Source organism: Solanum stenotomum, chromosome 1 (assembly GCF_019186545.1).
Source record: "Solanum stenotomum isolate F172 chromosome 1, ASM1918654v1, whole genome shotgun sequence".
Lineage (NCBI taxonomy): Eukaryota > Viridiplantae > Streptophyta > Magnoliopsida > Solanales > Solanaceae > Solanum > Solanum stenotomum.
The window spans coordinates 46,215,882-46,229,407 of record NC_064282.1 but is presented as its reverse complement, the minus strand read 5'-3'; the positions used below and the strand labels follow the sequence as shown (position 1 = coordinate 46,229,407).

The 13,526-nt window shown below is 31.4% G+C and overlaps 1 protein-coding gene across 1 annotated transcript; it reads left to right on the top strand.

Moving 5' to 3' along the window:
- The first annotated feature begins 8,640 nt into the window (after nucleotides 1–8,640).
- Nucleotides 8,641–12,733, top strand: LOC125853435 (uncharacterized). The gene is made up of 4 exons (XM_049533129.1): nucleotides 8,641–9,129; nucleotides 11,827–11,940; nucleotides 12,030–12,149; nucleotides 12,224–12,733. The coding sequence occupies exons 1-4, from the start codon at nucleotides 8,641–8,643 to the stop codon at nucleotides 12,731–12,733; spliced, it is 1,233 nt and encodes a 410-aa protein (XP_049389086.1).
- Nucleotides 12,734–13,526: the final 793 nt, after the last annotated feature.

Genomic DNA, 13,526 nt, shown 5'->3' with positions numbered 1-13,526 from the left:
ATTGAACAGAACCAAGTAGAGATAGTTGCTTTAGACTGACTGACAAAAACATATTCTCTAAACTATTAAATGTACGTATATTCTTAATCCTGATATAACAATTATGATCTGTATATGTTAATTATCGTTTTGATTTATTAAAATGTGATATTCTAAGATGGGTCAATATTCCTGGTAGATTGGATGATGATAATATATATCGGTGAAATAATAAATTAGTTGACAGAATCCATGTCTTGATATAGAGATTTATGATATGCCTTTTTGAGAAGCTTAAAAGTTTTCATCGTGTCAAACCTTGCAAGTGGATTTATGAATTTGGCGCATGAAATAAGTTAAGTAGTACTCTAAAAGAAATTGATCATTAAATTAAGTTAGTCAATAATTTAATTTATTGATTAGTATCTGTAATTTTAACATGGGGAATAACATATGTGTTTAATGGGGAATTTTGAATTATAAATAGAGGAGTGCAATTACGAATTTCTAGTGGAATGATTTGTAATTTATTATGGTAAGACTAATTCAAATTAATTATTTGGAATTATTTCATAATAGGAAGCCACGATAACTAATTCGGTGGTCCCTACCATGCCCATATTTAACTAGAACTCAGAATCTATTCTAAAGGGAAAAGGGAGAAGTATGTGTCTTTCTCTATTCTAAGGAAAGGGAGATGTATGTATTTTTCTCTGTTCTAAGGCAAGGGAGAAATATATCACTTTTTTGAAATTTTTTAATATGGTTGAGACCCAACCAACAATAGTTGTGTGAGGCTCCATTCAATATTTGTCACTTGGGTTTGTGGGCCCCATTTTAACACCACACACTCTCTCACCTTCATTTTTTCAAATTTGTCCCTTTTCCTCATAATAAGTATGTTACCTCTCTCTTGTTTTTAATAGTCTTAAATTGAACATAATTTTCCATTTTTACCCTTATTAATTATTGTCAAATTTATGATTAAAATAAATAAATATTAATTAATCACTAATTCCAATACTAACTAATGAAGGGTAAAAATTGGAAGAACACTCTAAAAGTAATCTTGAAAAACTGAACAATGAAGTTAATTTGAAAAATGAAAAATGCCTCAAAAATTAAACTAATATGGAATGGAGGGAGTAATAAAGAGCACAAAGAATTTTTTAAAAAATGTGAAAAAGAGAGGAATATTGAACAGAGGAGCTAAAATATTTTGGAGGGAAAAGGGGGGAATTTGGGGGAAAATAAAGTGAGAGAGAGTGTGTGGTGTTAAAATGGGGCCCACAAATTCAAGTCTCAAAATTTAAATGGAGCCCACACAACAATTGATGGTTGGGCCTCAACCATATTAAATTTTTTCCACTTTTTCTATTCAAAGGAAAGGGAAAAGGATATGACTTTTTCTTTTCTAAGGAAATGGAGATGTACATGTCTTTCTATTCTAAGGAAAGACATGGTATTCCTTCTCCTTGGACTAGGAAGAAATCTCTATAAATAGGGATTCTTCTAACCCTTGAAAGAAGATAAGTTTTCGGTATGATACTTGCCCACCCAAGTATTGAGAGTTCAGAAGTGTACTTGGGATCACTGTAGAAGACTGCAGAACTGTGGTCCAATTTGTCGGCTAGCTTGTGGATTTGCTTGAAGGGTCTAGCTTGTCGAGTACCTTGTGGATTCACTTGAAGGTATCTATCTACTCACGCTTCAAGAGGTAATTCTTGAATTGAATTTCAGAAAAGTTTATATGCTCTAACATGATCGTACTTGTTTTACCATAAACAATGTGTTGTATATTATTCATGTAAGTTGTATGATTGTGGTATGCTTCCGTTGTGCATATAATTTTCCAACAATTGGCATCAAGAGCCATATTTACATCTTTATAGATAACATAAAATATATGTATGTGCAATTGTGTATGTATGATTCGTAGTTGGTAAATATATTTTTATCGCGAAAAGAACGAATCAAATGAAACTTGAAGGTTTTTGATTCATTGGCTAAAGTACATACACACTTAAATTGTGAGATGATCAAGAGGGAAAAATGTGTTGGCGACAGTTTTTCACTTTCATGTGGGAATGGATAGCAATAGTAGACATTTATCCTAATGATTATTCAAAGTCCTTTATTTTTAAATTGATGGAACGCAAATTGAAAACTTTTCATTAGTTAAAAGAAAAGTTAAAGTTCAATGGATTTATTTTATTTAATAAATGAAAGTACGAACTTTTCGGCGGCTAGTTGCAATTTTTTTGGTTGTTTCTTGTTAATCCATCAAATTGGCAAAGCTTGACAAGAAAGGGAATCATAGAGGTTGTTGATGAACAAATTATCATTGAACTGATTGTGAAGTATTTTTTTTAACTTTATAAAATGTGTTCTTGACTAATTGTTGACTCCAAATCTTATTAAGTGGCGGTGGCAGGATCACTATTCAGGTCAATTGGATTATTTTTTTTCTTTTTGTTCAATAATTATTTGAACATGTTATTCATTACATATATATCAATTTGTATAAATTAAGAATTTTTTGGTTAATAAATAGTTATCACTTAAGTGGTTTATTTATTTGAAATCGTTAAAAAATTCTTTAGACTTTATACATATGATAATATATTTTGTAATAGATGAATTGAGAATTATGATTAATAAATAGGATTCACTAAAATGATCTATTTATTTGAGTCATTAGAACATCGTCAATTCATCATGTATAAATTATTCTAAGTGAATATTAGTGGTAAATATTTATTTACATAAATGGTGATTTACCTTAAAATACTAGTAATGCTTAATTAATTCACGAGAGAGATATCGAGATTTTCACTCAAAAGAGTGAAACATAATATCTTAGATTCTCAAGTGTATTAATTTAGAGAATAATTTGTTATAAGTAGGTATTAAGTGTCTTAGCCAAAGGAAGGACACAACATATGTTTCATGCTCATGAGATCATTATAAAAAGAGAATGAAAATATGAATCATGTTATTTTAATCTTTAACTATGTCTAAAACGATTGTTTTTCAAATTTGGTCATAGTTTAGGTGGTCATGAATTTTCTGATCTCTAATTTGACTTGAAATTTGATGGTTCAATCGAAAATTATTTAGATGGATTTTAGGTAGTTTGTCGTATTAAAATTTGACCTGAATATGATAAAGTCATATTGTTTTAATTTCTAAAGATACTTGAACCACTTGAATTTGAATTTTGTCATAACTTTAGAAATATTTTTTATAGACTCCAATTGACCTGAAATTTGGTAAGTTCATTGGTGACAGACTAGTAAGAAATACTCATTGCTATGTGGTTATAGTTTTGAGGCCCTTAAAATGATTTTTAAGTTGCTCTTTGGAATTAAAAATGTGATTTAGTATGAATATAATCCTTTATATATGGTTTTATTTATGTTAAATGTGGTACATGATTACATGTGATGAGTTAACATGAATTGTTATATGATAAAGATATGGATCTGATTATTTTTCTTAAATCGTTTGAATCTGAATTTGATCATAGCTTTGGAGATAAATATTATTTTTGAACTCTGATTGATCTGAAATTTGATAGGTTCATCACAAACAATCAAATTAACAATGCTCATTGTTATATAGTAATTTGTAATTTGAGTTCATTCAGATGATGTTTTTGGATTAAAAAAATTGTATCTTGAAAATTAATTTTAATGAAAATTACTCACTTATGATACATTGGTGATAGAGATTGTTCTCTATGGTCTTCATAACTAAATTTTAGTGAAGTTTTAAGTTCATGTTTTGGCTTAGACCCTCTTCCATATCGAATGAAATTAATACAAGTCATTAAAATTTAGTCTCTAGTTTGATGATCTGTATTGACTCTCCTTATCTGAGTAATATTTGATTGAATCAATGATCTAGGGATAATGATATTCACTTGGCATAAATCAACATATAGTACTCTCCATGTAAGTTTAGCTTTTGTTCTAAATTTGTTGGAGTGAATATCTGACATCACATATGTATGTTGCATGAGTAGTTATTTTTCATCAAAAATTTATCGTTCAAGATGCATGGATATCCATGAGATGTGTTTTGAATTTTAATGTTCAATGTATACATAAACATGCTGATTTTTGAAAAATAGTATTCAAATAATGTAAATAGTTTTTGAATTTTGTTCTTTGTTCTTGATTCGTGTATCTATTTCACAGATGATGATATGTGATAAGAACTTTCGAACGAAAAAAATCTAAATTCTATTTTGGCCAAGCAATGTTTTCAATCAAATTGATCATAGTTTTGGAATTCTAAAAAAGGGACTCTGATTGGTCTGAAATTTGGTAGATTCATAAGAATGACCTAGTAAGAAATATCTTTCGGATCGTTATATTAGTTTTTGGTAATATTTGGCTATAGGGGTCCTTACCTTGATTTCCAAGATTGAATTGTAGTGATGTATTAGTTTCATGTGTTGGCTTAGGCCTTCCTCCATATCGGCTGAAATTAATACAAGTCACTATGTTTATACTCGCTAGTTTTGATAATCTGTATTAACTCTCCTTAACTAAGTAGTATGTGATTGGATCAATGTAACTAGGGTGATTTTCCCTTAACTTAAACTAACAGTAGACTCTCCATCTGAGTTAGGTCTGTATAATTTTATGGAGTGAATAATCAGTCATTGTACATGTGTATTGCATGAGTAGTTCTCTAATCCCATCGATTGGCTATTCGAGATGCATGGATATAAATGTATAAATGAGCCCTGAATTTTGTTATTTAGGATTATTTGACATATAATGATCTATTTAATGTATTATATCTCAAATTCTCAATAGACTTTATAGATTCACTTAATACTACTCAAGTATTTTTTTCGATAGAGATAAGATATTGATTAAAAAAATTGCATTACATATGTCCATGTTAGATGAAATTATTTTCGGTTTCTAGCTAAATAAGAGATCGACACTTAATATATTTTTCTTGTAACTCTTTTGAGTTTGATAAATATGTTATCTCTTATTGTATATTGATGCATGAATTTTTTTTTCTCATGAATTGAATATTAATCTATCTCATAAGATAAAATATCTTTTAAAATGAATGAAACTTATATGTACACTAGCGTATGCGTCATTTATTCTGGATAGACCTTTTAAGTTGGTTAAAGAATGGACATAACGGTTCATTGAAAGTGAAGTCACTACCAACATGTGAGTCATGTTTAGAAAGAAAAATGACTAAGAGAACTTTTCTCTTAAAAAGGAAATAAAGGTAGTAATAAGTTAGAATTAATCTATTCTGATTTGTGCGGTAAATGATCATTCAGGCAAGACGTGAATTTGAGTATTCTGAGATGTTTAGAAGGTTACTCATGATATGAAAATATATTTTTGATGTTTTGTAAGTCTGAATGTCTTGACAAACTCAAAATAGTTTAAGACAAATGAAAATAGCATCATGGAAAATATATAAAGTCACTGCAATGTGATTGTAGTGACATATACCTCTCTGTAGAGCTGATCAGTCACTTATCTGATAGAATAATTGCATTTGAATTGTCTTCACCAGACACTATAAAATAGATTGGTGTAAAAGAGAAAAGAAATAAACTCTTATGAGGATTATAAGATTAATAATTGCCTACTCATTGTTATTTTGTTTCTTTTGGGATATGTTCTAAGAACTACACATCACATTTGAATTCAATTCCTATCCAATCAGGAATGAAATATGTGTATTAATTGGATATCCAAAAAGAATGAAAGAAGGTTTATTTTATTGTCCTAAAGAAAATAAGGCAATTGTTAAGACAACTGCCAGATTTCTAGAAAATGACTATTTAGTAATCCATGTTCCAAGAAGTAAACTAGTTTTACAGGAACTGACCAAAGGAATAAAAAATGAGTCAATTGTAAATTCAGACACTCAAGAACATCTAACTGGTATGTCAGAATTGACGTTCTATTGCATTTACGTAGTGGTTGAAACGTTACTAGACATAACAATACTACTACCTCAAGTAGTGAAAGTGATGTCGGGCAAATTAAAGAACACTACATGAAAAAGTTGTTAATATTCCATTACCGAAAGGTTTTGAGGAAAATATTAAGACTCAAGAACATGAAAGTGTGACTATTGTAGTAATACTTAGTCGTAGTGGGAGAATCATAACAAAGATTGATTGATTTTGTATGTTTAAGAGAATTTTCATGATAGAACTCCTGTAAAGAAGTATATTTTTGAAAGGTTTCATGATAGGGACTCTGAAGATCTAATACAAAAACGATAAGTTACGACTCAGCATTACTAGTGCATTTTGTATGTATTGAATGAGACCGAGTAGAGATAGTTGCAATAGACTGATTGACAAAAATATATTCTCTAAACTATTAAATGTACGTATATTCTTAATCCTGATATAACTCTTATGATATGTATATGTTATTTATCGTTTTGATTTATTAAAAGGTGAGATTCAAAGATGGGTCAATATTCCTGGTAGATTGGATGATGATAATATATATTGGTGAAATAATAACTTAGTTGACGGAATCCATGTCTCGATATAGAGATTGATGATATGCCTTTTTGAGAAGCTTAAAAGTTTTAATCGTGTCAAACCTTGCAAGTGGATTTATGAATCCGGCACATGAAATAAGTTAAGTAGTGCTCTAAAGGAAATTGATCACTAAATTAAGTTAGTCAGTAATTTAATTTATTGATTAGTATTTGTAATCTTAACATGGAGAATTATATATGTGTTTAATGGAGAATTTCGAAACATAAATAAAGGAGTGTATTACGAATTTCTAGTGGAATGATTTGTAATTTATTATGATAAGAATAATTCAAATTAATTATTTGGAAATATTTTCATAATAGGAAGCCTCAGTAATTAATTTTGTGGTCCCTACCGTGCCAATATTTAACTAGAACTTAGAATCTATTCTAAAGGAAAAAGGGAGAAGTATGTGTCTTTCTCTATTCTAAGGAAAGGGAGATGTATGTATCCTTCTATGTTCTAAGGCAAGGGAGAAGTATATCACTTTTTCTATTATAAGGAAAGGGAGAAGGACATGACTTTTTCTTTTCTAAAGAACTGGAGATGTACATGTCTTTCTATTCTAAGGAAATTCTAAATCTTTAATTCACACGGTTGCTATCTCGCTCTAAGAGGTCTTCAATTGCTTCTATATGTACGTAACATTACAACTATCTAAAGTGCCAAGAAAATTAATAGGTTAGGTTCATCTTCTTCTGGAACTGATGATGCATGTCCTTCGACCCTCTTTTGTACAACCGGATAAGTTTGGTCACTTAAATTGCCCTCTTCTTGGGGATAAACTTAGCCCTTACCTCATTAATTAGGTACATATACATGAACGCATATAACATCTAGGAAATCAAGTCATATTATGTATAGGTAGTTGAGCATGAAGGGTACATAATCATATAAACATGTTAGCTGTAGAGAAGGGCTTTAACTTGTAAATATGTAAACTAATGGACTAGTGGAGCATGTAATCTGGTGAGGGATAAGCTATAAAAACCTATGACAGGTGAACATGTAAACTATATATAGCATACGAACAAATAGATTATAAAACAGATAACATGTTAATACATAAATTATGACACGAAATATATTTTAGTTGTTTTTTAACTGAGGAGAGAAAATTTATATATATATATATATATATATATATATATATATATATATATATATATATATATATATANATATAAATCATCGTGCAATAATGAGGAGAGAAAAGTTAAGAAACCATTGTACCGAGAAAGGTCCTTGACACTCAATAGTGCCTATTGGCTGCATCATCATCATGCTAGCTGAAGTTGCTGCCTCAAATGCAAGAATCCCCTTTATACTACTAACTGGGAAGATGACTTAATTTCGTGTTGAAAAAATTCAAATTTCGTGTGTAGATGGATCGTAGTTTGATGTATAATAGGAATAATTTTGGTCGAGCGGGGCTAAGGCCTGAAGATACATGGGTAGTAATATCTAAGAATTTAGAAATAAAAAATTTTATGAAGATTTGTATTGTAGTTTGAGATTATTATACCTTATATCTCAATCTAAAATAATCATGTTGTGAATTCTGATGCAAACTTAGAACTAATATCATTTTGGTTTATGTCGTTGTATGTATTTTAGTTACGTTAAAATGAAAAATGTATGGATTAGATGTTTTGTTGAAAATTGAAAATTAAGATGACTTGTTCTTTGTTTATGAGAAACTAAGATGGCATATGGATCTATCTATTATTTTATTGGTTGTAGTAATGAGAAGAGGAAAGTTATATATATACTATAGTCTATAGATATAAACCATTGTGCAGTAATGATGAGAGGAAAGTTAAGAAACCATTGTGCCCAGAAAGGTCCTTGACCCTTCTATAATAGTGCCACCTTACTACTATTTTTTTAATGATGTATTCTATTTAGATTTATTTAGGGAAGTGGACATTATGTGGGACAAACTGTTGAGAGAAGTATGCTTTTGTAGTCACCAAAGATACATGTATTCATTTGCACAATGCCTCGTTAAGCAGTCCCTACTAGGATTGTTATAATTTGATTTTCAATAAATTATTACATGGGTTAGTGTTTAACAAATTCAATTTTTTGTGATCTTTATGTAGATGGATCATAGTTGGATATATAATATGACTAATTTTGGTCGAATGGGGCTAAGACCTGAATTTGTAGAAGGTGTCACTGGTTTTGTGGAACATGTAAAGACACTAGAACCTTTTCAACATAATGGTGTGATTAAGTGTCCTTGTAATAAATGTCAATGTTTGAATTATCCAAAATCAGATATTGTTGAGCTTCTTCTCTTTCGAAATGGGTTTAAAAAAGAATACACAGTGTGGACTAGTCATGGAGAAATTGATAATAGTTTTGATGTATTTCAACATTATGTTCCTGGTGAAAGTAGTAGCGTAGTGAATTCTAATGCAGAAAATTATAGAATGCATGACATGGTTCAGGATGTGTTTGGGGTGCATTCTGATTTTGAATCTGGTAATCAAGGTGAAGAAGCTCCTAATGCTGAATGTAAAATTTTCTTTGAACAATTGGAAGTTGATAGTCGGCCTTTCTATGAGGGGAGTCCACACTTACAGTTGTCTATTGCTGTTAGATTATTAAGTATCAAATCAAATTGGCATGTTCCTCAAGGGGCATGGACTCTGTGATTGACCTTATGCATGATTTAGTTGACCCAAATCTAGAGATACCTGATAATTTCTACAAGGCAAAGAGGTTGGTATCAAAGTTAGAATTGTCATCGATGAGAATTCATTGTTGTGAAAATGGTTGCATGTTATACTATAAGGATGATATTGATCTATAATCGTGTAAGTTTTGAGGAAAATCTCATTATAAGTGGACTCCTAGTGGGAAGAAAGTTCCTATTAAGGCGATGCATTATTTACCTCTTATACCAAGGTTAAAGAGGTTGTCTGCATCTAATAGCTCTGCTCATCATATGAGATGGCACTATGAAAATAGAAGACCACCTGGTGTTATATGCCATTCTTCTAGTGGAGAGGTCTGGAAGCATTTTGATAGAACATATCCACAGTTTGCAGTCGAACCACAGAACATTAGATTGGGTTTATGTTCAGATGGATTCACACCACATTCTGTTTCTGTTGCACCATATTCTTGTTGGCCTATATTTGTAACACCATATAATCTTTCACCTAAGATGTATATGACCAGTCCATATATATTTCTCAATTGTGTCATTCTTGGCCCACGGAATCAAAAAGTCTTGATTGATGTATACTTGCAACCTTTGATTGATGAGTTGAAACAGTTGTGGATTCAAGAGGTTGAAACATTTGATGTGTCTCTTAAGCAAAATTTTAATTTGCAGGCTGCCTTAATGTGGACTATTAATGATTTTCCTGCGTATGGAATGTTGTCAGTGTGGATGACAGCGGGAAAGTTAGCTTGTCCTTATTGTATGGAAAATAGTAAATCATTCACTTTGAAACATGGTCATAAAAATTGTTGATTTGATTGTCATCGACAGTTCTTGCCAATGGATCATGAGTTTAGGAGTATGAAAAATGCATTCATAAAGAATATTGTTGGACAAAGTTTTCCACCTCCAATCTTGACTGGAGAACAAGTCTGGGAGAGGGTTCAACACTTTCCAAAGGTTACAAAAGAACAACCGTACAAATTTGGTGGGTATGGTGTTGCACATAATTGGACAAAACAAAGCATATTCTAGGAGTTACCATATTGGAAGGATAATCTTCTTCGACATAATCTTGATGTCATGCATATGGAAAAAAGTTACTTTGATAATTTATTCAACACAGTAATGGATGTTAATGGCAAGACAAAAGATAATGTTAAAGCTAGAATGGACTTACCAGAATACTGTAGGCAAAAATAATTATGGTTGTAAGAGAAACAGAATAACAAGTTCTTCAAGCCTAAGGCTAGTTATTCATTTACATTGGATCAAAAGCGTAAAATATTTGAATGGGTTAAGCAACTTAAGATGCCTGATGGACATGCTTCAAATTTGGGAAACATGTCGATATGGAGAATGGAAAATTACATGGTATGAAAAGTCATGATTGTCATGTCTTCATGGAAACATTACTCCCCATTGCATTTAGTGGCTTACCCGATAGAATTTGGAAACCTATGACTAAAATTAGTTTGTTCTTCAAGGACTTGTGTTCTAATACGTTAAGGGACGACAACCTAGTTCAGATGGATCAAAATATTCCTATAATTACAAATAAGTTGGAGAAGATTCTCCCACTTGGATTTTTCGATGTGATGGAGCATCTTCCTGTACATATGGTGCATGAAGCACGCCTCAGAGGTCCGGTTCAATATAGATGGATGTATCCATTTGAGAGGTAAGTGTTTAACTCTTAATATTTTTATATCAATATTTTCTTAAAATTAATGATAATATAATATAATGTAGAACTATTGGCAAGTCTAAACGGGGTATGAAGCAAAAACATAGACTTGAAGGCTCAATGGTTGAATTCCATCTTGCTAGGGAGATAACTAATTTTGGTTCTTATTACTTCAAAAGTAGCGTGCCATGCTTGCGAAATAGACACAATCGCCATGACGATGGTGGTGAGACTTTCTATCAATCTTCAATCAACCAGGCAAAGGTTCAAAAAAATGTAAAGGAGGAATCTTAATGCCATGGAGTTTAATTCTGCATCGACACATGTCTTGTTAAATTGCCCACAAGTTAACCATTTCTTGAGTAAGTTGTTATTTTTGCACTAAAATATGTAATTACAAGGCAAAACAACTAACTCAATATCCATCTTCTTTGACAGCTACTTTGTGCATTTATATGGCAATGAAAAAGTGTTTGAGCATTTTTCAAAGTGGTTTCAAGATTAAGTAAGCCTTATAATATTTTCATAATACTATCATTAATAAATAAATCTATATTTAATTGATGTTAATTTCCTACGTATCAAATATTTATAGATTTATGACACAAAAAATGGTCAATTTGATCAATTTTGAAGGACCTTTCTTGGGGACCAGCAAGATTTATTCAATGGACAAGTATCTTGTAAATGGTTTTAAATTCAATACTGAAGAATGCTCCAAATATATAAAAAAAAAACTAACAATAGTGGAGTTTGGGTGAAAGGTGGTAATGGAAATCAAGATGGAGTTGATTGAAAAAACTAACAATACTGAAGAAAGTTGTGTGTGTTCTCGCTAGTTTGTTGATGAAAGCTCGTAAAAAGAATAAGAATCCTCGGTGGATTCTATCGGAGGATTGGGAAAAATTACTTGTGCATTGGGCGAATGATCCAAGATTTAAGCAGATGAGTGAGATCGGTCAGAAGGCTAGATCATCTACTAAGGGTGGTTGTCTACACACAAGTGGGGTTCAAAGTCAAGGAAGTGTGAGGAAGAAATTGGTATGTATCATTTTCCTTTAAGTTTTTATATATTTTAGGTATTAATATTTAATTACTCTTGATTATAACCTAATTAGTTTTATATGTAGGAAAAGGAACTAGGAAGACCGCTAACTCAGGCTAAGGCATTCAAGGTAACACACATAAGAAAGAAGAAAAATCCCAAAGATCCAGACGTGTGGGTTGAGCCGCGAGCTGAAATGACCTATGTAAGCCTCTAATTTAAAATAATAGTTACTTATTTTCTAAATTTATATTCTAATATTAATACCATTCAATTTAGAATCGATATCTTCAAGCTTTGGAGGATTTACGACAAACTCAGCTAGAAGAAAATCGAGGTATTCTACTTACTCAAAAACAGGCTGAGAGAGTGTGGCTAGACTTGATTGGTGGGCCGAGTAGATATGGGTATGCCTATGGCATGCTGAAACAGAACTTTCGTGAATATCATTCTGAGTTTGAACACCAAAGTAGTTCCTATGATGATGAATCGATGAAGAAAAATTTGGCTATGGAGCAAAAGATAGCTGAGCAATCTAGACAAGTCGAAGACTCGCAGGCTAGGGAAAAGCGGAGGGACTTAGAGTATGAGTATCTTAAGGCTCAATTCGATGCACTACTTGCTTCAGGAGGGATTCCCCCTTGTTCCAATGATGTCACTTTCCCTCCTCGACCCTCTCAGTCTCAACCTACTCGATATCCAGTGTATAGTCAACAAAGAAATATGATAGATGAGTCTAGTAGTGATGAAGAAGATGAGGATCATATGGCAAACACACTACCGCATTAGTTAAGTTTAGAGTTGTAATAAATAATCTAAGTTCTTTACTTTATGACTTTTTTATGGGACTTATTTGTTTTGTGAATGCATGATAACATTGAAATCCTATTATATAACTTATGGATTTTATGCTTTTTCATTCAATTTCGAATTACGTTGAAGGTGAGTTGCATATTCTGCAAAAACAGATACAAGCTGCCAGTTTTTTTCCAAAAAAAGAGACCTCATGAGGTCTCTTTTTTGCAGTTTATTTTTTAGAAATGTAGTAAAGAGACTTCACGAGGTCTCTATAAGCAACCTCATAAGGTCTCTATTCAGAAATTTAAATAAATTTAATAAACTGTATGGACCTCACAAGGTCTCCTTTTTTAAATATAAAATAAAAATAAATAATATAATAGTGACCTCATAAGGCCACCTTTATTAAAAATAAAACAAAAGTAAATTATGAAATTGTGACCTAATGAGGTCTCTTCTTTAAAAAAATCGAAAACATTTATTGGTGACCTCGTGAGGTCTCTGTTCGGCGATCACATGAGGTCTCTACAAAAGAGTCACCTACATTATAGAGAACTACCGTTGAGGTCTTTTTTTAGGTCTCTTTTTCCAGAAAAGAGACCCCATGAGGTCTCTTTTTTAAGTCTCTTTTTACAGTTTTTTTAGTAGTGGTTGTCACGACAAGATAATCCTATGAACAATATCAAATGGTAGCTTATGGAGTGTTAACATAGGTTGGTGTCACTATGTAAAATAATTGAGTTATAGAGGTAGACGAGCTAGATGCATTCATGTAAAATAGCCA